General features: G+C 39.0%; 1 protein-coding gene across 1 annotated transcript in view; it reads left to right on the top strand.

Annotated features, from left to right (window-relative positions):
* Positions 1 to 26173, top strand: part of DCHS2 (dachsous cadherin-related 2) — a 118924-nt gene that overhangs the window by 75319 nt on the left and 17432 nt on the right. Inside the window, exons 6-14 of the mRNA XM_042807850.1 lie at positions 958 to 1145; positions 1642 to 1741; positions 8383 to 8537; positions 9722 to 10562; positions 11511 to 11750; positions 16918 to 17052; positions 17299 to 17508; positions 18774 to 19628; positions 24525 to 24635. Coding sequence (XP_042663784.1) covers positions 958 to 1145; positions 1642 to 1741; positions 8383 to 8537; positions 9722 to 10562; positions 11511 to 11750; positions 16918 to 17052; positions 17299 to 17508; positions 18774 to 19628; positions 24525 to 24635 — 2835 coding nt within the window. The remainder of the gene's footprint in view (positions 1 to 957; positions 1146 to 1641; positions 1742 to 8382; positions 8538 to 9721; positions 10563 to 11510; positions 11751 to 16917; positions 17053 to 17298; positions 17509 to 18773; positions 19629 to 24524; positions 24636 to 26173) is intronic.

A 26173-nucleotide genomic window follows, 5' to 3' on the forward strand; every position in this document is an offset into this window, starting at 1 on the left:
TCATGTTGTACATGGCACCACAGAAATCAAATTGGCCAAGAGAAATTTTTTCACTGCACAGGGTGTACTCTGCAGTGAATCACAAACACCTTGAGTAATAGATAATGTGTCCACACAGCATAACCCTGCAGAGCACAGCATGGACAGCCCAGAGGAAGGGAATCCTGTAAGGAGCACAAGCACTGTAAATAATCTGGTTTAGCAAAATGGTACATAGTGAGCAAAGATCTGCTCTTTAAAATTCCTCTTCCTGTCCTCACGGGGAGTGAATAGGCTCTCCCAGAATTTGTCTGTATGAATCTCAAAACAAAACTGAAATTTCAAAGCAGGTTCCTGTTGAGTACATTTATGGAAGTTTAAAGGCAGAGTACTAGGAGTTAACCAAGAAGATCTTAGAATAATACATGGTTATCTGTGTGAAGGATTTTGGTCAACCGCAAATCCACAGCTACATTGAGTATGGTTGAACAGATGGAGAGAAGATTGGGTTATTCACTGGGTTTACCAGAATGTATGGGAGACATAAGGCTTCCTGATTAACGTACAGACGTTGTGTTGAGAATTACCTGACCCAGGGGCATAATAAAGGCTGTTTGTCAGCAGTTAAAACCCTGTGCTCGTGTATTATTTGTCCTGAAGTGTGGTGAAGAAAAGGCCAGATGGATTTCTCTGAAAGGTCAGTGTGTTGGTTCATACTGTTTTCTACCTTTGCTCCAGGGCATCTGCTGTAAAGGATGTAATATGGTGCTAAAGTACAAGTGCAAACTGTGATTGACAGAATGTTTCTGTGGAACGGAGCTTGGAAAACTGAGGTTTTAATGTCAGCAGTAAGATGTCTCAGAAGACCTGTATCGTTATTCCATGTTAAATTAAATGTGTAAGCGCATGTAGTAACACGCGTGCTAGCATGTAGTAAATATCTAACTCCCTTTCTCCTTCATTTTCTTCGTCCCTCAGGTGAAATCATAAACTGGGTTGCACTAGACCGTGAAAAACAAGCTCACCACCAGCTGACCGTGCTAGTGACGGACCACGGCTCGCCGCAGCTTAACGCCACAGCAGCCGTCTACATCGCGGTGAGGGACCTCAACGACAACAAGCCCCTCTTCCCTCAGGCGGCCCCTGGGCAGGAGCTGCGGCTCCAGGTGGGTGCTGGCACCCGGCGCGCTGCCTTGCTCCCAGCACCACCCTGCGGCGGGAGCCCAAACCCCCTGCCGGGATCGGTGACGCGGCGGCACTGACGTGGAAACGTAACCCGTTCCTGATTGAGACTCGGGTAGAGCAGGGAATTTCAGAATTTACCAAATGATTACACTTTCCTGCCTTCTGTGCTGTTACATGTAAAGGATAGACACGTGTAATTTTATTTATGCGTGCAGTAGAATCTCTTTTATTTTCTGATCTCTGAGTCTGCTGCACTAAGTATTTCTGAATTAGCAATATATGCAGATCGTAACAGAGGATTGCTAGAACTGTATTACTTAACCATTTCCTGAAATTCTCTTTGCACTGACTGTAAATAATACTGAAATGGAAAACAGAGCAACAACTAAACTCTTGTGTTATGGCAAGGGAATGTATTTTAAGACTTGCTGTTATCCCTGTATATTTGTAAATTATTTATAAACTGCTTGATGACAGGTTTTGGAAGGGCAGCCGTCAGGGACACTTATTACCACTGTCTTTGCAAAAGACTTCGATTCTGGAAACAACGGTGTTGTATTATATTCAATAGAATCAGGTAAGAATTTCAAGTGTTGTTCATAAGAAAGGATGCATTGAAATAACTAGAGCTTTAGAGGTGACGTGTAAACATACAGGATTTTGTCTGTTTTGTGTCTGTTAGAGGAAAGGTGCCTGTGTGAACGGGAATCAGGACCATCATAAGTATTCTGAAGTATCTGAGAAGGGGCAAGCAGCTACCTTTTCTCTCTTCCCCCGCTGCCCCACCTTCCCAGGGGTTTGGTTGCTTGTGTGGCTGGCCAGAAAGCGTTCAAACAGCACTCGGAAAAGATTAGGATTGTGATCTTGTGCTGTACAGTTTAGTGTTTCAGTCAGTTACTTAACATCTTAAGGGAAAGATGATCTCCCTTTTCCCATGGCCAATTGAAAATTTTCCTGCTAAAGGAGCAGTTCATGACAGTCTGAGACGGGGATCAGAAGGATCAGGAGATAATCTGGGCAAAGAATGAGGCTTGTGGTTTTTAGTTCATGTTTCACCCTTTGTTTAGCAGTGTGTTAGAATGACAGCATGGCCACTTAAAAACACTTCTCCACTTTAGTTTTCCCTGTAATTCCTACATGTAGTAGTTCACTTCTGGGGTAAGCTCTAGGATTCAATTTTGTTTGCAGTGAAATCAGTAGCAGAGCAGTCCTAAATTAGAATGTGAGTGGGACTGGGGCATTAATACCGATAAGAGACATAGATGTGATCTCTGTTTTTTCTGCATACTACTTGCTACACTTTTATGCAAAAGGGAACTCTCTCTGTAACCAGTGAGGAAAACATGTCTGTTCCTCCTGCTTTGCTTCACTATTGATTCAAACCAGCAAGAGGTGCCAACAAGAGCTATTTCAGCTCTATTCTACCAGCTGAATGTTACGAGTACCTTTTAAGCTTGGTATTTGTAGTCTGTTGTAATTCACATGTAGACCATACTGTTTCATCAGAGCAAGAAAACATTTCCAGTATTTCCATCCACTCAGTGTATTTCTTCGGGTGTCCTTCTATGAGTAGGCATAGCTCAAATGCCCGCTCGGTTGGTTTAAACTCATTACAATTATTTGTCAATACAGAGTAAAGAATAAAATATTGCAAAGCTATATTACTCTTCAAACTTAAAGAGCAAGGGAATCTGTAACCGCCTCTTGCCAAAACTGAAATTACCAAAAAATTCCCATGGATTATGTTATATTGTGTCTTTATGTACCCCTTTGACTTCTGTGGAGTAATGGAAGGACTTCAAGATCCAAATCCACAAGGGCCAGAGAACTAACTCTGCTGTCTTCCACCAAGGGATGTTTAAAAACCGAGACATTTAACAACTCTCTTGAAAAATTTGCAGTTGAAATATATGTAGATAGTAAAAGACTGTAAGGTCAGTTTATGGCCATACTGTGATTCCCTTAATCTGGATACAAGTGACTGCCTCTTTCGGAGGGAACTGGAGAGAATCGTAGACATCTGCATTGTGAATAATAATATTTTGCACAAAATTATTCCCCTTAAGAAAAAGGGAATGAGTAGTACCTAACCCTTTGTTTGAAGGGTGATGACCAGGCAACACAGGAATTGTTCTTCGGGGGTCTCTGCCTGTCCGTATATCTTAACTATATATCCCTTTCCTTCAAATATCACATTGGATTTTCTTACTGACTTCACTGTGGAGCCCCAGAGGGGCAGTAAGTAAGACTCTAAATTATAAAAATGACTAGCAACACAAAATATGACTGGTCTTGCAAATGCTGTCTCTAGAAAGAACAAAAGGATAAAAACAGCAGCAAAAAAAACACTAAAAGAGCCCTCCCAGCCTTGGAACTAGATATTTTCCCAATAAGCAAATCCAGAAACAGCTGAGCAGCTGAGCTTCTCTGATACTAATTTTTGTTGTTGTTGTTAGTTGGCTCACAGCCTTTAACATCTGGTCTTCTGTTTCCTGGTGAAGTTCTTGCCTGGTTTATATTTAAAATAGTATTTTCTGGTTCTGGGACATTGTTCAGTACTAAAATATGAAGAAGGAAATTTGATCTGATTTACAGCCGTATTTGTTAAACACAAAGACAGCAGGTTAATTGGAGGACTGCGTGCAGGCCAGTGCTCTTTTCAACAGTTGAGGGACTGCCACAAGATTAAGAGCTATGAATGTCAGTGTTGGCTGTTAAACTAAGAATCACTGGGTAATTTTTAATGTTCTTGAGAACTGAAAGGAATGCGAAGATAGCAACAATAGATTATGCTATGCAGGAGGGCTAATGACAAATGCCAACAAATTATGTAAGAAAAAAATCTGGAAAATAACTATGAGATTTACACAACAGATGAATTTTAGCCTTCAGCAGAGAAGCGTTTCCTTCAAAATACCCGCCCCCCCCCCCCCCCCCCCCTAAAATCAAATCATCATTAAACATTCATGTGCATAGCAATGCATGATCATATGGCCATACCTCCACTTCTGTGTTATCACTGAAAGAGTAACCTAATTCAGGGGGAGGTGAATCCCAGCTATGTGCAATATCCTTAGTGACACTGGCAATTGGAAAGTGATTTGCCTGGACTTATTTATGAATGTCAGTAGGTTATAGTATAGCATTCATAACAAAAATTAGTATGTATTTACAGAGCATCATCAGCTACTGGTTTGTGTGTCAAGACTAGCTCTGGCAAAGCAGGGGCTTTTACAGCTATACTTGGACCAGTTCTGCAGGTACATTAGCACTTGACCACCAGAGTGCTCGGAGGGGCCTAGATTACATTGCTAACACATGTGAATTGGCAAATGTTGTACCTGTGCTTGTGGACAAGTACTTGTTCTCTGGGGTGGCTTGTAAGCAACATGGAGGGAGCATTCCTAGACTTGCAGAGGCAGGCATTTCTCCAGCAGCCCCGTGATGTTCAAGCTCTTTGAGAGCCATGGCATCACCACCTTCTTTTCTGTTAAGAGAAACAACTTTTCTTTCATCCCAAAGGCGAATGAGATGGCCAAGGCACTATGTGTTTCAAAACCTAGGAAAGATAAAATTCTTCAGGAAATTAGGTAAAGATATGTAGCTATCACTGTGTATTGAGGTCACAAATATCTGAGAATATTCTGTTGTTATTTTGTCTGCTTTCTGGGCCATTTTGCCTGAATGCCAGTCCCTGGAAGGCTTGAATGTTCTGCCAGAGCTCACAGCCACACATTGCCTGGGGTTACTCCGGCCATCTTTTTTTGTCCAAAACTTCAGTTTCTGTGATTATGTTTGAGAGCACAGAGTTGAGAAAGTGCCTGGACTTTGGAGAACCTCATGTAAATGAAAGCCTGGCCAACGGGTTTGGACAATACATAGATTGAAAATTTAAGTGAAAAAGCGTATCCATTTATTGGCAGGTTAAGGTAGAGTTGCAAGCACAAGAAGAGATTGGGGCCATTAGAGTCCAGTTATCAAGAGATTTATTTATTTTCTGTTCCATGCTTCATCTGTTCTTCTCAATTTCCTTCTTTCTTATCCATTTCTCCTATATTTTCTTCTTTTTTCTCTTCATACAAAAAGAGACATCTGTAGGGTGTAGAGTGTAAGCAGCAGTTGCCTAATTCAGGGGACTTACAGAGATGAAAGCTGAGTAAATGTTTCTGGAAGTGCAGGGAACATGAGCTTTTAGAGCAATGACTGACAGACTCTGAGTGTACAACTTAAAACCACCTTTCCCCTTATTTGTCACTTTGAACTTCCCAAAGAATGATGATGAGGAGGATTTGGAGTGTATTTAGAAGGTTGAGCAAGCTACCGCTCACGTGCACTTGACCTCAGTAATCTTGGGCAGAAGTATGCAAAAGTAGTCTATCTCTTAGTTCATGCCATCTGTTAAATCAGTTGGAAAGCAAGATCTGCCTTTAGGTGGGCTTTTGAAATTCAGAAATTGAGGAAATTGCTTTAGCTACAAAATATAGTATAAAAGTTTGCTTAGTCTGTCTGTAGATGAAGGGAAGTCCATTTCATAAGGGTGTTTTCCTTGAAGTTTTTTCTGATGTGTAATCAAATGACTACACTTCGAAATTGTGCGTGAACAAATTAAAAAATAGACTGATAAAAATACCAGAAAAATATAAATAAGATGTTTCAGTTTTGACTGTCTTTATAGTGCAGTGCCAGATAAAAAGGATGAAAATGAGAAACACTTTCAAAATGGAAGTCCCAAGGGGTTCTGGTTTTATACAGTATCTCTTTCCAACATTATCAGACTTTTCTGTTACTTTTATTGCCACCAAAATACGTGCACAACTGACCATTTCATGCAATATTTGGATTTGAGTGGAATTCTAGTCTTCTAGTCTCTAGTGAATAATGCTATTGGTAATTTATTTTCTGACCAGATTTCTTCTATTTTATTCAAAAATGTAGATTCTGATCATTCCTTTCTCCTATCAAATAATCTTCAACCCTTCAGAAGCTCTGTGGGAAGCCACCTATTTCAGTTGAGTTTAGCTATCTATGTTCTGCTACTTGAAACAGAAAGACAGGTATTGGTCATTATGCTAAGAGGTACTGACTGTCCTCATGGCTCCTGAAGCAAGAGTGAATCCTCATAGCCTCATGCTCAGATTGCAGTTATGTACTTGCAGTGTTTTTGTTCTCTGATTCTTTTTTAAGCTATTTTTTACTTTTTGATTCTGGTAACTGTAGCTCCATTTTGGTAGAAAAATGAAGGGAATAGTTTTCATGCACTTCTTTTTACTGTTTTCTTGTTAATTCTCCGTATCTCTTATTTTAAATGTCAGTTTTACCATAATGTTACAAATATATGCATGCAATTCACATTATGTGTTCTGTTTTTCATATCTCCTCAGCCTTTTGCTTAGCTGGGATTTTGTGTCATGAAACCTTATGTGGAATAAAATAGCATATATGTGAATGTAGACATACTGTTGGGACCTAAACCAGGAAAGTAACCAAAAGCTATTTATGAAAACAGTAATATAGGAGCATTAATATTTTGAAACTATCATGAAAAATGCAGAATGCAGGACTTTCTCATTCAATATAATTGTCTCTACATATTGTTTCCTTTTGCTGGCAATTTCCTCATTACGTTCCAGACTGCAAGACTCAACCCAGAAGGGACTCATGGAACATTAGAAACGTATAGTCGCTCAAAAATAGCAGAACAATATTGGAAAAAACTCCTATTTGTTGATTGTGAAACCCCTGTTTTCTAACTAGCTTGCTCAGTGATTTTTCAGATTCTACAGGTGCAGATATTTTACAGTTGCAGGTGAGGTGATTAGATACAAAAATGGACATCTATACGTGCAGCTAATTTGCATGTGCAGATTTGGAGAGCATAAACAGCTTCATGCTCAGTTAGGTGCCTATGGAAATATAGTTCTTTATGGCTGCTTTGTGTACTACATCTGCACTGAATTTATTTTTACCACAGTTACTTATTAGAATAGCAGCTGTTATGCTGCATGTCTTTGTTTAACCCACTAGCACACCTTATTAAAAATTCACATAGCAAAAAGTTGTTTGCAGAGTATTTTAAGAGAGAAGTAGTTATGACAAATTAGATTTTCTTAGTTTCTGGTAAGATATACCAAGTAATAGATACTTTCCCATTTTACTAAAAATTGGAGAATAATTTTTATTGCACTCCTTGAAAATGGGGGAGGTGGGTGTCAGTCTCCTTTCCCAAGTAACAAGTGATAGGACGGGAGAAAATGTCCTCAAATTGCACCAGCTGAGGTTTAGATTGGATATTAGGAAAAATTTCTTCACTGACAGGGTTATCAAGCGCTGGAACAGGCTGCCTGGGGAAGTGGTTCAGACACCATCCCTAGAGGTATTTAAAAGATATGTAGATGTGACACTTAGCGACATGGGTTAGTGGTAGACTTGGTAGTGTTAGTTTTACAGTTGGACTTGATCTTAAGGGTCTTTTTCAACCTCAATGATTATATAATTTTAAGTCACAAAGAGATATTTACTCTTCTATGGTAGAATTTTTCTTTGCAACTCTAGAATAAATGTAATACAATGTAGCTGCAAGTAGTAATTTTAAAGTTACTTGTTATTATCATGCAGTCAGTCACTGATTAAGGATGTGAACATGATTTCTAATATTCACATGTTGCTGTGCAGCAATTTACTGTAAGATTTTAGCTACTGCCAGTTAGCTCCTAGTTCAGAGCACAGGCAAGGCAGGTGGCATCACTGCAGTTACGGTGTCTTAGGGGGAGATAGGGTCTCTGCTGACCCATAGTCTGGGAGGGACACGAGCCAGCTGTGATTTGACCCTTCATGCCAGTTCAGAGACTAAGACTTAATTCTTTCTCTGGCCCTGCCTGGCAACTTATGTTGGAAGTAGGAGTACCAATCCTGAGGTGTCTGCTGCTCTCCCGATGCACACACCATTGGTGTGAATAATGTTGGTACAAAATTGAGCAGTTGCTTTAGTACTCCATAGTGTTTCTGTCGCTTTCTAAATCCAGACTAAGTTGTTTATAATAATTATGTAGTCAACGAAGGAAGAAAGCTGAATCAAATGAGCCAGAGAGATCTAAATGAGTGCAGCAGGTTCTCTTTCGTCTGGGTCCTCCTCTTTTATACTATTAATTACAATGTTCAGTACTTCAGGCAGGCTGAAGAGGTCTGCAATAACTCATATCAATTTTTTCCCCATAAAAGAAGATGTAGGATACTTCCAGATTGATGCTGTCAGTGGGGAGTTAAGAACAACCCAGTCTCTGTCACACGCTGAGAGATCAGGCTACAAAATGATGGTCACAGCCAGTGATCAGGGGATGCCTTCACTTCAAGGACATGTTGCTGTTTATATCCAGGTACATGTTTATGTTGTATGGATAGAACAGTTATGTTAGATACTTAGTTTCTTTGAAAAAACAATTTTGGGAAAAGCTAGGGAAATGATCTGAAGAAAGGAAGAAGTTCAAAATTATAAGAACCTTGTCTTGTGGTAACTTTCTTTAGCCATTATTCTGTTGAGGGAGGGAATGAGAGAGCAAATTCATTTTGATTTGTTAAGAATACACAATAGCATTCTGTGTTGTCTTGCAAATAGATGATACTTGTGCTTCAGTAGAAGGTCATTATGAACACAAAAAGAGAAGGAAAATATCCAAGAAAGCAGAATGAAAAGCAAATATCAGGAGGGACTGAAAGTGGGGGAGAGAGTAGATGGGTTTTTTTGTCCACTATGTTACTCTCTTTTCTAAATTCTGTCTTTGTAACCCAATACAAGGATAGCTCATTCCTTTGTGCTGATCTATACAGGGCTGCTCTGCATGGGAGTGTGAAATCCAGCGTGTGCTCTTTCCACAGCCAGCCACCTGCTGTTCACTGAGCCGCAGTGGGGCTGCTTTGTCCAGACTGCCTGTGCCCTCCTTTATCAGGGGTTGAATGTCACCAAGGCTGCTATTTTCACATCACCCAAAAGATGGTTAATTTTGGATAGCTTGGAAAAAAAATTATTCAGTCATGACAAGACAAATACAGTTCTCACAGTTAAAGAGATTCTTTCATTTTAAAGCATTAACTTGGAACACTGTTGCAATCCATAATGAATGAAACCCTGTAATGACATTAAAAACCCTCGAAAAACCCCATCTGTTTGTCTTTGGCAAACTACGTAACGTACCATGCTTTCTTTGTCACATCTGTCCCTGTGATGCTGTCCTATGTAGAAAGACAGTTGAAATGCTTCAGAATAGGGGCAGAGATAGTAGTATTCAAGTTGTCTGTCTATTGGAGCCTGTGATTCAGAGGGTGAGAGACAGTCTTGTCCCTTTTTTAACATGGGAATGAAAGATAGAGTTATGGAACGACTGGCCAAGGACTATCTGAACTCTTACAGAGCATGATCGGCTTGTTTTCTGGCTTTGAGGCATACTTAGGACAAATATAGTCACAAACAATAAATGGTTAAACTCTCAATTAAGGGAAACTATTTTCATTACACTAATCATAATAACAATGGGAAAACATTGCAGTCTTTGTGCTTTTGCAGGTAATTCCACTTCCCAATGGGAGATCTGTCCTCTCTCAAGATTTCAAGCACTTTGTCGTACCTGAAAATTTTAAACCTGCACAAGTGTTGAATTCTCTGAAGTGGCCTGATAATCATCTAACAACTAACAGGAAACTGCATTTCAGTATCGCTGAAGATGATGATGATGTTCATTTTGAAATAGATAGCTTAACAGGAGACCTTTTTCTTTCCAAGGAACTTGACTATGAAACAGCTTCACACTTCCTTTTGCAAGTTATTATAAAGGATTACAATAATAATCCTCCGTGGAATAATACTGTCTTCCTAAGTATTGACGTAGAAGATCAGAATGATCATTCTCCATATTTTCAAGATGACTTTGTAGTGATTGGCATAGAGGAAAATGTACCTGTTGGCACTCTGGTTTACACATTCAATGCAAAAGATGGAGATGGCGGTTTTCTGAACAGCAAAATACAGTATTCCCTAGAAATGAGTAACACGAGTGAAAATCCATTTCTTATTCACCCTTCCTATGGCACCTTGACTACAGCTTTTCCACTAGACAGGGAGATTACTCGCTCTGTGATCCTTACAGTGTCTGCAGCAGACCAGGCAATAAATCTAACTGATCGCAGGCTTGATTCCCTAGCTGTGAAAATTGTTATTTTAGATATCAATGACAACAGGCCCAGTTTTACATCTTCACCTCTTTCCTATGTCATGGAGGATGTGGAGGTGGGCTTCCTTGTGCACCACATAATTGCAAGGGATCCCGATGAGGGAAGAAATGGACAAGTTACATACCGCATTCTTTCAGGCAATGAAAACAAAGCATTTATATTGGATAAAATCACAGGTACTGTAACTTCTGTTCTCTGGAGTTTCTTGTACTGTGCTTCTCATGGTAGTATTTGGGAGTGCATGCAATGCAACACTGAAATACCACATTTACTGTGGTACTCTACCAAGGTGACTTACCATCTTCAGGGGTGATTACCTTGGGCAGAGCACCGCATGAGCATGGCAGTACTATGTACAGTAATCAAGCTCAGTGAGACTTGGCTCAGAAATTTCTGTGTGATGTTACTGTGTTGTGTGGATGTACTGGAGCACCTTCCAATAGTGCATTAAGGAATGTGGGAAGAAGGTGTGTGCAGTGAAGTTCTTAATTCTGATTTTTGCATGGTACATACTTAAAGCATGTGCACACACATACGTTGTTATATGTACACATGAGGAAAGGTAAAGTCAGGATCAAGGAATGTGCATTAGTACTGTGGATGGAACATGTTCAGTGGAGGCTCAAAGTGCTGATGCTTTTCATTGTTCAGCACTCTGAAATTCTCTGGTTTCTGAATGAGTTCTGTAACTATTATACCATCTGCACACAAATGCAAATCTCACCCTAATAGTTGCAATATTTTCTGGTTCTTACTTTGATTTTGAATCTATTATGTGATACAGCTGACAGTGATTTGTAGAGCTCATCATTGCATAACTTACTTGCAAAAGACGACAAATACTTAAATTAAAAAGTTAAGCCCAAAGTTAAATAAAAAGAAATCTCTGAACTCCACTTGAATATTCCATGAATCCCAGTTTCCCTTGATGTCAGAATGAGTACTTCTGGGTCAATTAGCAATCTAAAGGGAATCACAGGTAACGACTGACTCCAAAGTTTGGAAGCCTTGCAGCAGTGGCACAGTGTGCATTGTGATGCTACACAGAAGCTGTGAGTACTAGAACAATTGGCGTCCTAACCTGGACCAGAATACTCTTGTAACACCTTCTTTCTTTATAATAGGACTCTTAACGACAGCCCAGCTTCTGGACCGTGAGATTCAGGAGCACTACAGTTTGACAGTCATGGCACTTGACGATGGCAGCCCAGCTCTCTCCGCCACACAGGTTCTAACCATCACTGTTCTTGATGTGAATGATGAGACCCCAGTATTTCTGAAGGAGCTTTATGAGACTGCAGTTCGTGAAAACCAAGATCCGGGGGAGTTTGTCATAAAGGTGGAAGCTGTGGACAGAGATGCAGGTAATTTCTGTCATTTTGCTATTAATTTCATTGTGGACCATAGTGGACCGATAAAATCTTGCTGCCTGCTGTGCTTGTGTGTACAGCTGTTGTGCTTTTCCCAAGGTAGTGTATGAGTTTTGAGTTTCAAAACATGTCTTTTGGTTCAGACCCTCAACCTTTATTCAGGGCTTGGAGGTATTCTAACTTGCACACGGCAGTAGCTTCAGCTCTGGCTGGTATATTAAATGTAAAATGTGGGCTTGCATGATGCAGGGTGGCTGAGCGTACTCTAGCTTTCACGTGGAGAAAGCCAGCATACTCTGGTTATAAATTGGCATACAATATTCAACTCAGTTAAAGTTGATATTTGAACGTTTTGTTGCTCTCAATCAGAGCGTTTTGAATAGTTTCAAAACAGTTCTCTAGACAAGGGTCCTGGTTTTGTAACAGAACAGGCCAATATGCACTAATCTTTTCTGACCAGAGAGGGGCACTGTCATCTAAGATTTTCTAGCTAGTTGAACTGTGAGGGGATTGTGAAAGTTGCTCTGGATTTCAAATAGGATTTTACATACATAAGAATGTTAATGCATTGCTTTCCAAACGTATGCAGAATGGATGAGTAATAAGGGGTGGTTCATATGCTCTTTGAATCACATATAAGGACTAAAAGTGAGAGAGCCTTTGCTAAGCAGCAAAAAAAATTCCCTCCAGTTCTTCAACAGCTAGCTCTTTTGAAGTATCTAAAATGCATATGATGTTGCAGGTAGCCTGTGTGCTGGAGAGAATCTTACCTTAAGTAATACCATGCATGATGCATACAGTTGCTGTAACATGAAGCAGTTACACCGAGTCTGTGGTCTGCAGTAAAGATAAAATCTGGAAAGAGAATTAAATATTAGAGTACTACTGCAATTGGCCTAAGGCTAGTCTCAGCTCTGTGAATGACTTTTTTAATGTGGATTCACTTTCTGCACATCTTTTAGAATAGTTTAAGGTTGTGCTATCCAAGAAATAGATAAAACAATAGATCTTGTTAGCAAAATAACTCTGCATTCAGTAAGATTTGTCATTTTAATGTAGAGCACATTGTTTAGAAAAGGCTGATGTGAGCTCAATAGAGGAGCTATATAGAAGAGACATTTCCCCACAAGAATGTGAAGTATTTAGAAATTAGGAATGGGTGTATAGCCCTGTCTATGAAAATCTTCATGGCTGCTGAGCGGAGTTTCAGGTACCTCTGTACCTCACTCTTCCAAGTATTTTCTTTCTTCTGTGGATCACACTATTGGGAAAAAAAAAAAAAAAAAAAAAAGGTAATGTTTGAGGTAAAAATATGAACGCTAATAGAGAAAAGAAATGGGAATTTGCTTGAATTCCTCTCCCTTCTTGCTCCATCCCTTATACTTATTTATTGCCGATCTTGTGGGAAATACAGCAGAAGGGAAATTTTGGGAGCCATCAGGAGGGAGGAGGAGGGTGGCTTGGCAGAGTGGAGAGGAAGGGCATTCCAAGTGTACTGGGTAGCACAGTGCACGCCTGCCTGTGCAGACACTTTGGGATGGAGCACTGTTGTGGCTGATGGTTCCTTCCTGCTTTTTTCTTTAAAGCACATTTTCCAGTAACCACAGTCCTACTGCTGGGTCTTTCTCACATTTGCCTGATTTGGCCCCTTGTCATGTGTGTGTAACAGTATTGTTCCAAACAAATACTGAAGTGATGCTTATAATGTAAGAAAATAGTATTTATTTAGGAGTCATAAATATAATGGTACTCACTTTTCTTAAGTTTTTGGAACAGAAATTTTGAATAAGACGACTGCTCTCATGGTGTTCCTTATTTTTTACATCACATTTTTTTTTTATTCGCTCCTTAAATTGCAGTTCACATCCCAGTAATATTTGCATAGTGTCAGTGGAGGACTTTCCTCCTGTCACAGATTTTTTAAAATTTTTTTTCACTCTATATGTTCCCTGACTGACCACAGGGAGGAATCATTTTTACTGACAATATCAGCCATCATCGACCTTTTGTGGGGATTTTTTGTTTGTTTTATTTGTCTTTCTACTTCATTCTCTGTGAAGAGGGAAAGCAAGCAGCCATTACCTTTTTTGTGTTTGACCCAGACTTTAAGCTTGCTTCCAGTTCAAGATCCCTTTTTTTTTTTTTAATTTTTTCTTGTGATGATTCTCTTTCACATGGATATCCATGAAACATCTTGTTCAGCCAGCTTCCTCCTGCACATTACAAGAGCTGTACTTACTGTGACTCTGTTACCTCACTTTCTCTAAGTCCTCTTAGAGAGGACTGTAGGAGTCTACACCTGTAGGAGCTCTCCACACACCCCAAGGCTGACATCTAACAGTGCAACACAAGTAAATACAAGTGTAAAGACACGTGTGATACAGCTGAATGGATAAAAATGCACGGGAAAGCAGATACCCACAACGTATTTAAGATAGGTCAGGGGTTTGTCTTGAGATATGTCTTTGCAGAAGCTCTGCATGGACTGAGCTAGCATTTGTCCAGGTCTGCATTTAAGCTGATGTGCACCTCTGTGGTTCAGGAGTTGTCTGGAGCCTTAGGAGAAAAACCTCAAGAGGTTAATAGGGACCACTGACTTGTTTATGAAACAGGGCTTACTGCCATTCACTAGACATTTTGTCTTGCTCATATTCATGGATTATCATGGTCTTAACAACACTAGTATTATAAAAATGAGACTTAGTATTATGAAAATGAGACTTGATCCTAGTTTTGGGACAAGGGGGGCATTTGTTCCCACTGCTTCTTCACCAGCGTTGGCACTAGACATACCTACTGAATGTTTCTGAAACGGCTATGGCTGCTGCTTCCACGAAGCTGTGGGAGCACAGGGACTGCCTGTGCTGTGGTGGGGGAATGGGAAAAGGGGCTGAAGCTTTACCCTGGCTGCAGCTCAGGCACCATTCATCCACCCTGCCATTTGGCCAGCAGGGAAAGTGGTCCTTGCCACTGGCCAGTGGCAAGGAAGGGGCTTTTTCCTCTTCCAGCTCGTAATGCACAGGAAGAATAGTTTATTTCTCATTTCAGTTTGTAATTTCAGCCCCCCAAAATGTGACTAGCACTACTGAATAATTAACCAACAGGTTGAATCAAGTGCAGACACGTCAGCTGCTGTGCCATGGTATTTGAATGCATAGAGTCATCATGCTCCTCTCTTAGGCAGGGTTTGCAGCTTTCTCCTACTGCAAGGTGTACGCTCCTAGCAGCTGGATATGAGAAAGGAGGCAGTAAATAATTGGTAAATAAATGTAGTTAAGGTGTTACATGTCTGTGCTCTTTAAGGGTTAAAAGTTTTAATTTCAACAGTGTGAGAATAGTCAACTTGGACAGCACCTGTATGTTTTTTTGGCACTGTCTGTAAATAATGTCCATTGTGAAATCTGCTAGTGAAGACACTGTGTTGAAGCAGTTGTTCAGTTGTAGGAGTGTCATGTGTCTTTTTTTCCATCTGTAGCATATTAGTGATTAAGGATAGGTAAATGCAGTCAGAGCCATGAATATCTTTTTTAAATGTGATCGAATGGTTTCTAGTATGGGTAGATCAGATAGTATGTTTTGGTAACCTTAAACTTTCAAGAAATTCTCCTTGATTGTCCTTACTACTGTGATTTTTCTCCTTTCTCCTGGAAAGCTGGAAGGATTTCTGTAATTTGCTTTCCCTTCTGCTGTATATTGTATGAATACGTCCCTCCCTTGACTTAGTTTGGGTGCAAATACATTTACAGTAATAATTCTCTTAATCGAATTTCAGTAGCACTGTCAGCTATTTAGCAAAGCTATACAAAGGCAAACGAAGGAAGTCATGGATGTTAAAAACTGTAGGCTCTGTTTCTTCTCTCACACTGCTGTTTCTCCATCAATTCCAGTGGAGATTGTCCTGTTTTTGACTGCAGCAGATGAGAACAGGCAGGCAGTGTTTGACTCTGAATAGCAGTTTTCATATTACTATGATTGCTGTAGTTTTTGAGGTGCACCAACTGTCCCTACCCTATTAAAAGACTGATTATTGGTTGGAAAACCACAGAATGATTGAATGAAACTTAGAAAAATCTGGGGGAAAAAAAAAAAAAAGCACAATAATACAGGCCCTTCAAGCATAATGTAAGATTAAACTCATTAAAGTTAATAATTTAAGTGTGATGGAGATGACATTACTCTTTCCTCAGGAGGGTGTTGAAGCTACAAGAAATATGAAAGAAATTATTTTGTAACCATAATGGATAAGAATGTGGAGTCACATTTCTTGTTCAGCTCAGGTGGGCAACTTTGAAAGAAAGGCTTTTCAAAGCCTCTGCAGTTTTAACCTATTTCCTAAAGAAAGACAAGAAGGCTAATACCCCCTATACTATATACAAATCGTAGGTCTGATTAGGAACTGAATGGAATTGGCATTCAGAAAAACTTGGAGGGAAGGAAACTTTTTAACCTTCCCTTCTGGAAATCATTCACAACTTTATAAAATCAAGCAATATCATTTCAGAGACTGTCTACAAGTGGGAGCAGTCTAAAACACCTGAGATGTGCTGTGGACACGTCCACCAATCTTGCTTTTCTGCTGAACACAATTAGGAGATGGCTACCCTGTGAGCCCTGATGGGACACAGGCACCTGGCTGCTCAGTATTATGAATATTTAGAACTGGTGGGCATGCTAAGAAGTGGATTTTTTTTTCTGAATGTTTATATTATTCAGTTTTGTACTGCATAGAGGTACTTGCATTGGCTCTGAGTGAAGTTAAGTGGAGAGCCAGAGCTGCCAGAGCAGCCTGGTACTCTGCCTGAAATCCTGTTGAGAAATAAACCAGCTACATCAGGGAGAGCAGAAGACAAACGCATGGATTCCATGATCTAAGTTAGTGCTGTCTTGCATCATGTTGATACGTCGGCTTGTTTGGAGACATGCCCTGAGTGTCTAGAAATGGTGCTGAGGTCACTTTGCGTGGCTGGAAAACTTAGGCAGAAAGCAGCATCTGGACAAGGCTTTTGTGCTAATGAAGAAGCAGTAGTTACTCACTGCATTAAAAATAATAGTTTCATCCATAACCCATTTCCTGGGGAGAGGGAGAAGAGAGAGACAAATCTGTAGACCTGCACGTGAGAAGAGTGGTTGTATTTTACTAGATTTCCATTCTGCTTTTAAGGGCTGAATTCCTTGCTTCAGTATGAAGTCTTACCAGGATCTGGTTATGAGAAATTCAAGATGAATTTGGACAGTGGAGAACTTGTAACAACTGCATCACTGGACAGGGAAGCCCAGGAGGTTTTCAGTATTAAAGGTAACAGGGTGAAATATCTATGAATGCCTGTAAAATGAGAAGTGAGCATGGGTGTGGTGTTGCTATCAGCGTTACCTTTTTTCATGCTGTTTGAATTAGATGGAAGTGGTAAGATTTTCAGATAGAGAAGAGCATGTGCTTTTTTGCATAGCTCAAATAACTCTCCTATTCCGCTATTATGAAGGAACATCTATAGTTTCACCCACAACCATTGTATAAAATTTGCTTTCTTTTTATTAATCTTAGTTTTGGTTCGAGATAGTGGAACCCCGTCACTGTCGAGCATGGTGACTATTATCTGCACGGTGCTGGACGAAAATGATCACTCTCCCATGTTTCTTTTCCCTGCCTCTGAGATCCGTATTCCAGAGAACCAACAGCCTTCTGTCGTTTACATTACCCGGGCTATAGATATGGATGCTGGCAATAACAGAGCTCTAAGATACAAAATAATTGGTAAGTTACACTGTCATTTTTGTTAGTATAAATCAGGAAGTATATAAACAGCAGTATCCAAGTTTTAGACTAGTTTTGATTTTACCAGGCCTCCCTAGCTCCCATCTTGTCTACATGCTGTTTTCATGTGGGGAAAAAAAAAAATCTTTCACCCGTTTGTCAGCATTAATAAGCACTTCCCAGGCATACTTTCAGTCTGCTTTCTGAATTTGAAATGGTACAGAAAAGAAAAACAAAAAACTACCAAATGCTGAAAGGAGGGATTAATCATGAAGACATGATAATCATGAAGGCTTGATTTTTTTTATAGCTGTGGAAGTTCTGAATGTAAATATACCCTTGCAAATAACTACAAGAATTAATCTAATTTTATTTATTTAATTTTATTTATTTAATTTTATTTCACGAGAGCTTCTTTCACCCAGCAATTAGTAATGTCATACTTGGTTTTCATACTGCCAAACTCTCCCCATGTCCACTGTGCCAATGTAAGCTCTACAGCTGTTCAAAGCCGCCTGTAATATCTTTCCACAAATACAAGTTTGCTGTGCTTACTTTGGTTTGTGGCTCTCAGCAATAGCTCAGCTGTAGGCAGATAGCTACTGTAGTAACAGCCAACACATTTTTCTTTGAAGAAACAGTTACGAATTCCTTTATGTTTTCTTGGTTTTAATTTCACAATCTTTTATGATCTTTAATTTAATTACCTTTGGTCTTTCTACATGTTATAAAGTATGTGTGCCATTCACTGTTACTAAAAATGATGACTTTCCTGTTGACTGCTTCATATTTACCTCCCCCTCCCCACAACCCCCAAATCAAGACCTTGCACAACTATTCACTTCCAAGAGACAGCTTTGTAGAAGAGAACAAGGAGCAAATAATTACAATTGTCAGCAATGCTTTATAGGTTTCTGTAATTTGTAACTAAGGTTGGGAAGAGGTCATTTTATGTAGCAGCATAGTTGCAGGAGATTTTATAAGGTGTGCTGCTTTGGGGAAAAAAGACATGCATCTGGCAAAATAGCCACTCTGTAAATTGATATGACATATTGTATTTACTGTCATTGCCACCCACCGATTTAAATGAAATGCAGATTTTAATTCATATAAGATGAATAAAATATGTAAAGGGCACATGAGCACACCAGCTGTATGAACAATTGGATCATATTATTGCAATTAACATAGTGGTATTCACAAGGGATTCTTTTTTTCAAAAGCAATTGTTTCTGATAATTTTATATTTTTTATGTGTTTGAAAGGTGGAAATGTTGGAGAATACTTCACACTAAATAACACCTCAGGAAAACTGCTGGTCACTCGTAGCTTAGACAGAGAGGATGTCAGCAATTTCACTCTTGTAATTGAGTGCCATGACCTAGGCAGACCCTCAAGAAGCTCCACTGCACAGCTCACTCTAACAGTCTTGGATGAAAATGACCACAGCCCATTGTTTGCAAAGACCCAGTATCAAATCTCTGTGAGAGAAGACCTAGAGGAAGGCTCAACCGTCCTGGACCTCTTTGCTTCTGATGAGGATGATGGCCTGAATGGCAAAGTTACGTACTCCCTCGTTGACAACACCTTTGGAGCGTTTGCTATCAACAGTGTAACGGGGTCTATAGTTACTACAAAGGCACTGGACCGGGAGACCAAACCCCAGTATACATTTAGGGCTGTGGCAAGTGACTGTAGCACTCATTTGCCAAGAAGCACCACTGTCAGTGTTACGGTGCATGTTGATGATGTCAATGACAATGATCCCGTTTTTTTTCAGAATCCTATCAGGGCTTTTGTGCCTGCTGAAACCCCAGTGAATGAGACAGTAGTCACTGTGAGAGCAGAGGACATGGATCTGGGATTAAATGGAGCTGTTGTTTTTAGTTTGATAGCAGAAGCTGTATTTCGGATCGATGCAAAGACAGGTGACATCATTCTTCAGGAGCCCTTGGCTTCCAAGGACTTCAGTACACAGCTGCTAGTGATGGCTGCAGATCAAGGTATCTCACCTCGAACAGCCACAGCTGTGGTCATTATCTTTACAGAAGAACAAGAGGAGGAAATTTCATTCAACCATAGCATGTACGAAGCAAGCGTGCCTGAGAACAGCGCAGCAGGTGGGCATCAAATCCCAATTTGTGTTTTTGCAGTTGCCAATCTCCCCTCCTTTTGGAATGGTAATTGTAATAAAAAGTATAGGGAAACCTTTTTCCTGTGCAACAGCAGGGGAAAGTTAATTTGTATGTAGCAAATACCTGCCTGCCCTTTCCCAATGTACCACATGAAAAAGAAGCACAGTCTGTTAGTTGGAGACATTTTCTGGCGCTTGAGTTTGCTGCCCCTGTGCAGCAGTGATACGTTAAACAGAAAGCTGCCTTGTCAAAGGTGATGTGTTTCCGTCCCTCAGCCTGGGGAAGCCCTGAGCATCAGTGGATTCACTCTTTTAGCAAAATGACTTTAATGATGGGTGGACAGCATTTACCTGTCATTTCACTTGTCAGCGTGCACAAGCTCAGATGAGATGAGTGGTGTGTACCAGCTGCAACATGACGTTCATTCTTTTTTGCAAAACCCTTCATGAGCTGTAGTAGCTTTCAAGAGATACTCTAAAACCTTACTGAGGTTTTGGACTTTCCAGAAGAAGGAAAATGGGGGTAGGGTGGTGATAAGGGGGAGAGAAGTTCAGAGCATGTGGTACATTGTCACTCAGACAGACTTCTACAGTGTATCTCTAGGTAGAGCCTGGGCTACTGAATGCCACCTATAGACAAACCAGCTTAAATCACAACGTGGTTACAAATTTATTTATTTTTGTTCCATATAGTGATGAGAATTACCGCTCTGCTTCTTATCATTCAGAGAGTATTAGTAATTATGCCTCCTGCCAGTTAGATATGGTAAAGTACCTTTTCCTGCTTCGGAGCATGGATTCATCCTAATAAAAGGCAGAAAGGAGTGCCTGTCACATTTTTCTGCCCAGAGATCCCACTGTACAATTGACGAGATGTATTTAGAGATCTGATCTGCACTATATTCTTGATTCAAACACTGCCTCATGAGGTTCACCTTGAACAAGTCATTTATCTTCTTTATAGTTCAAATTTTCCTCGGTAAAATGAAAACGATATTCCTTTATATCCTAAGGATATTGTAAGACTAGTGAATTCTTAGATCTTGAGTAACAGCCTATACATTTGATTAGGAATTGGTAAAAAAGAAATGTGTTAATAATTTTGGAAAACCAATCAATCTGACCCTTGCTGCAGCAGGCTAGTGTTTTCAGAAAGCGTCATGTGAACCTGTCTGTCAGGTTTCCCAGGGGAGTAAGGTCAAGGCCCTGGGGTTTCGCTCTTTTCAGGAGACATGGGATTAACCTGCATTAATCCTGCATTAAATTTTATTTCTAGTTAAGAAAAAATAATAAGAGGAAAGATCAGTTTTGCTAGGTTTAAAGAATGAAAATCAAAATCAGGGCGTTATGGCAGTGGATAAACTGATCTGATCCTAAATTTTCTGAAGTGTAGATACATTCCTGGGTCAGGCTAGACAATCTAACCTGAAATGACGGAAATGCCCCAAGGAACTGTGGTATCAGAATGCCGTAATCACATGTTCTGCCATTCAAACTATAGAAAATATAAATAAGGTTCAATTTAAGTTGTTTTGATTAAAGGAAATTTAGCAAAGCTTCAGGGTAAACAGGAGGGTTTAATCCCAAAATGTTAGTTTGTATATTCAATAAAAGTATTTGCTAAGAAGATCAAATTCTTTCAAGGGTATGAGAGATTTTACCAAATACTGTTTTGGCTGTTTGTAGTATTTTCTTATTTATATAAGCATAAGTAAATATCAAATATCTCACATTTCAGTGGGAAAAAAGCATGATTATAATTAAAACTCTCATAGAAGTTAGCTTACAGGATATATGTGATCCTGGGACCCCTACAAATATGAATGGTACCAGTGTATTCAGTCCAGGGGATATTTACATTACGTACTGATTATTTGTAGAACTGGTATTAATAAATGTGGCTTTTTCTCCTAATTTTATTTCTGCCTTAACTAATAGAGTGGGAAAACTCTGAGTTTATTTTAAAAAAAATCAAAAATCTGAACAGTATAAACAATGAAAGCCAAAGCCAAGGGTCCTTAGTTTTAATTTAGTTTAAACTCGTCAGTTGGGTGAGTGCCTCAGAAATTGGTCCTTGTGGTCAAATTTTCTTTAAATTTTTGACCTCAAAGTTTGATGACCTTCAGAAAACCCCATTCTTCTACTTTTTGTTTAATATTGAGTATTTAATGTCTTTAAATATTATAAAATGCATTACAACAGGCACTTAGAAGCCAGTCAATAAATAATCAAGTCGCTGCTGTCTCTGGAGGGTAAGAAACCTTCATTATTCAAGTTTTCACTTGTATGGTTGTTTGCATAGCACTTCCTTGGAGACAGATTCACCACTAAAACATGCTGACTCCTCTATTTTTTTCTAATAGATATAAAATATGTATCCTCTTATTCTGTAAGTCATCTCTTTTTGTGCTCAGTTAGCTTTTTATTTCATGAGCAACTAAGAGGTCTCAAGAAATAATGTCAAGGATGAACTGGGTTTAGAAGACAAAGGAGGGGAAAAGAGACTACTATAATGAGCACTGAAGAGAGAAGAAAAACAACGATATAATGATACAGTAGCTCAGTTCTGTGGTATATGTTATGTCCTAACACAGAGCACAGCAAATGTCTCTGAGCGTTTTTGTCTGGTAGGCAAATACTGTCCATGCTGCCATGCTTCAGTTTCAAGTCAGCAGGCATAATGTAAAGGTTGGTGTGTAGACTGTTCGAAGCAGTTTGACATACTTTCAAATGCAAACAGGTCATCTGTGATTGATCTGGAAAAACCCCTAAATACAAATATTTAAAATCACTCTTCCTTTAATATTCTTAACTAATTTGCAAGTCAATTGCATAGCATTGCAAGCCAATCTGACTGCTTTCTGCTGTGATCCTGATCTCCCTCCTTCCTTGAGCCAGCTTCAGTGCTGATCTCATACTTGTCATGCCATTTCAGTGTGCTTTGCAGCCAGAAAGCTACTTTTCTCTTAATTTTCTCCAGGTTAAGTGTTAGTGCTTGAAGCAGTATTTCAATCACATATACTTGAAATTGCGAGCTCCAGCAGATGGGTACTGTCTTTTGCTATTTACCTCTATAGGGCCTGTTTGTATCACAACAGACCTGAGTTTGGTCATATATTTTTGACAATGAACGGAAAAAATCCACTGTCTGAAGGAGCAATATTCTGAGAAGGCTATCAGAAACAGGAAAAATGTGTTCTCTGCCAAAAAGATGTTGTAGACAATTTTAACTACATGAAATTGTTGTAAACAATTTTAACTACATGAAAAATATGCATATTTGAGGACCCAGAGCAACAATTTATTAACCTAACCCCTGCAAAACAGGGATTCAAGCAGAAATGCTGCTGCTTGTTTTATTTCTGGTAGTTTTTCTTCACAAACACGAAAACAAACAAAGAATCAAAAAGACTGCTGACAGCATTAGAAGATACATAGTGACATTCTTCAGACCTCAATTTTTTTTTTTATCTTTAACTCTGCTCTGAGGATGCTATGAATGGTTGCCCTTGCAGGCTTTTGTAGTAAATCAAAGTTGTTCAACAATGAAAATTCAACCTACAACCTCCTATTTTACTTCCTGGAGAAACTAGTGCAGCATTCATATCAGTCTTTATCTATTGGACAGTCGGATCTTACTTCCAAAACTTGTCTAGTAAATATCTTATGAATATACTGACTAGTGCAGTAAATTACATCTGTGAAAACTGGCATATTTTTGGTTTTGACAGAGATTGTAGGATCAAATGACAAATCACTTAAACCAAAATTTCCTGGTTTTAACGATTCATAAGTAACAACACTAAAATAAAAAATGTAGCAGATAATTGTAAGAGCAACATTTCCTCTCATTTTTACACTAAAGATAAAGTCCTTTCCTCTGACATCCAGGACACTCAGTATGAACATCATGTCTTTTGTAACATAATAAAATAGCTGGTTGTCTGTAATGCTGTTTGGAAGAGTTGAGGTTGCACTGTAATCTCCCTCCATCACAGCTGCCTGGAATCAATTACCATTCAATAATCAAAATCCATTAAAATCAATTGTCATATATGCTAAACAGTTTAATAACTCACTTGAATAATTATTTGGGAATCTTGATAGTGGTTTTTAAACTCGCTACATTTTTGTTAAATGTGATTATTCTGAGCAGGATAATGCATTCAGTTCCACATTTTTCCTCTAATCCTACTTCAAACATAATTTTTGTTTTACATCTCTTGTATTCTATATTGAATTATTGCTCTTTTCATGGAATTTGGATTCTGCTTGAATTGACACATAGCTATGCACATAGTTTCATCTTTTTATTCACTCTGTCACAAGATGGGTGATTAAAATTTTTAAGAATATTTCATACAAAATACTGTTAAAAAATTGAAATAGAATTCAGATAAATGAAGGAAAAATAAACTCTTCATGGTGATTCAGGATTAACATGCATTCCTATGATGCCCTCAAAAAAGGACTATTTTCCTTAAAAAAAATCATGAAAAGATAAGATTTAAATGACCAAAGACAGTATAACCTGAATAAAAGGAATACATACGACTTCAGGTGAGAGGTAATTCCAGTGGTACATGGGAGTTTGCAATTAGGAGAAGTTAAAAATAGTAATTTTATTTAGGCAGGTGGTAGAGTTGTGATCAGATGAGTAATTTACTGGGCAAGGGAGGGATAGACAGTGCCTTGCCTATGAAGTCATAATGCAGTGAAAGTTATGGAGGAGTTGTTTTTATTGTCTACTATTTTAATTCATGAATAAGCACCTAGTGTAATACACAGTTGTTTGGCTGTGCATCTATTAATCACAGTAATATAAAATTAGAATAAAACCTTCTAAAGTGGACACGATGAAAACTTCTTATTGCTTCCATAGGTACATCAGTTCTAACTGTGGAGGCTTCTGAATGCAAATTTACAGGTGAAAACATAAAATACAGTATCTTCAGTGACAAGGAAAGCTTATTCTCCATACACCCCATTACTGGTATGTTTTTATATTTTTTTTTTTCCCCCAGTGTCTATGTGTAGCTTGAAGAGTATGGTCTCTAAAATGTAGCAAGTTCCTACCACAAGAGCAAGGGATAGATAACAGGAGAGTAATACTCTAAGATAAATGAATAAATCATTAGTAAAACCAGGGATGTGGAAAGACCTGCACTATTGTAGACTTGATGCAGAAAGAAATTGAACACCAGTATACCTGTTTGAAATGCTCATTTCGGATTAACTGTTGATCACCAGGTGTTGGGAGTTGATAAACTACTGCTTTGTGAGCCAAGTTGAGACTTCATCTTGTTTCTTATCATACAGTTGCCCAAAAACTCAAGAAACATAATCCTTCAAAACACTCCTAATGCAGGAAACATTAGACCCTTGTTGAGGTTAATGTTCTTTATTTCAAGCAAACCTTGACAAGTCGCAAAGTCAAGTTTTTGGGTTTTTTTGTGGCAATTGTATTTGCATTCTGCAGCAGGTCTGCTTTCACCTGCTTTTCAGTCAGGAACTTCAGCTGGCAGGAGAGTGGCACATTCCCTGCGTGCATTTACATGCTCTTGTCTGAGGTACATAAGACAGCATAGCTACTCTGATTGCATCTCAGCTCCTGAACACCTGCAACAAAAGAGTTTGCCTCGGAATAGCTGTAGTTTCTCTGGCATGGCATAGACAGTGTAAGCAGTTTTCCTCGGAAATAATGTAAATAGTTTGTACTCATAACAAATGGTTTTCTCCCTGACTTCCTGGAGGCTTTAATCTCTGATTATTCTGATGCCTTCAGGTATCAGCTGGTGTAGTCCTGTAAAGCTATCAGGTTTGATGCTGATGGACAGTTAAAAATATTTTGGTTTTTTGGATGAAGGGCTCTTAAAGTACATACACTTGATTTCCAAGTCTTCCTTAGTTCTCTGAAATAAAGCCGGAAAGATTAATCTTAAGGGACATCTTAGAACCAGGCAAGTTTATCTGCAAGAAAGTGAATCTTCTCCAATATTGACTCCAAAAAGAAGAAAGAATTAAAAAAAAACAATCAAATGGGTTTTTTTCCTTTTTTTTTTTTTTTTTTTTTTTTTATCAAGCCGGGCTGAAAAATGGTTTCATGATGGTTTTATGAGTCTCATAAGCACTCTTTTCACAAACAGCAGTGGTATCTCTATAGCAGTGGGTGTCACCATTCTTCTTTGGAGATATTCAAGCCATTGTGGCTTCTTCTGTTTCCTTTTTTTTCGGAAACCTTTCTTCTGTTTCTTAGAAAATGTTAATTGCAGTGCAGCCTTTCAGGACCTTTTGAGAGTTGTTCTTACCTCAGCATTACTTTTGACACTGATGACTCTCTACCCATTGTTTCTACAGCAAAGTATCTTGAGCTGTATTGATCCCCTTTCTGTCTTTGGTATTCTAAACAGCCAAGGGTCTGCTTTACTTACCTTTTCAAGAACTGATGTTGATTAACTGCACTTTGGAGAAGACCTTCTCCCATTCTAGATGGATTTATTATATTGTAGAATTATATAAAGTATAGTAGGA

Source organism: Tyto alba, unplaced genomic scaffold (assembly GCF_018691265.1).
Source record: "Tyto alba isolate M040663 unplaced genomic scaffold, T.alba_DEE_v4.0 Super-Scaffold_6, whole genome shotgun sequence".
In the NCBI taxonomy this organism is placed as follows: Eukaryota; Metazoa; Chordata; class Aves; order Strigiformes; family Tytonidae; genus Tyto; species Tyto alba.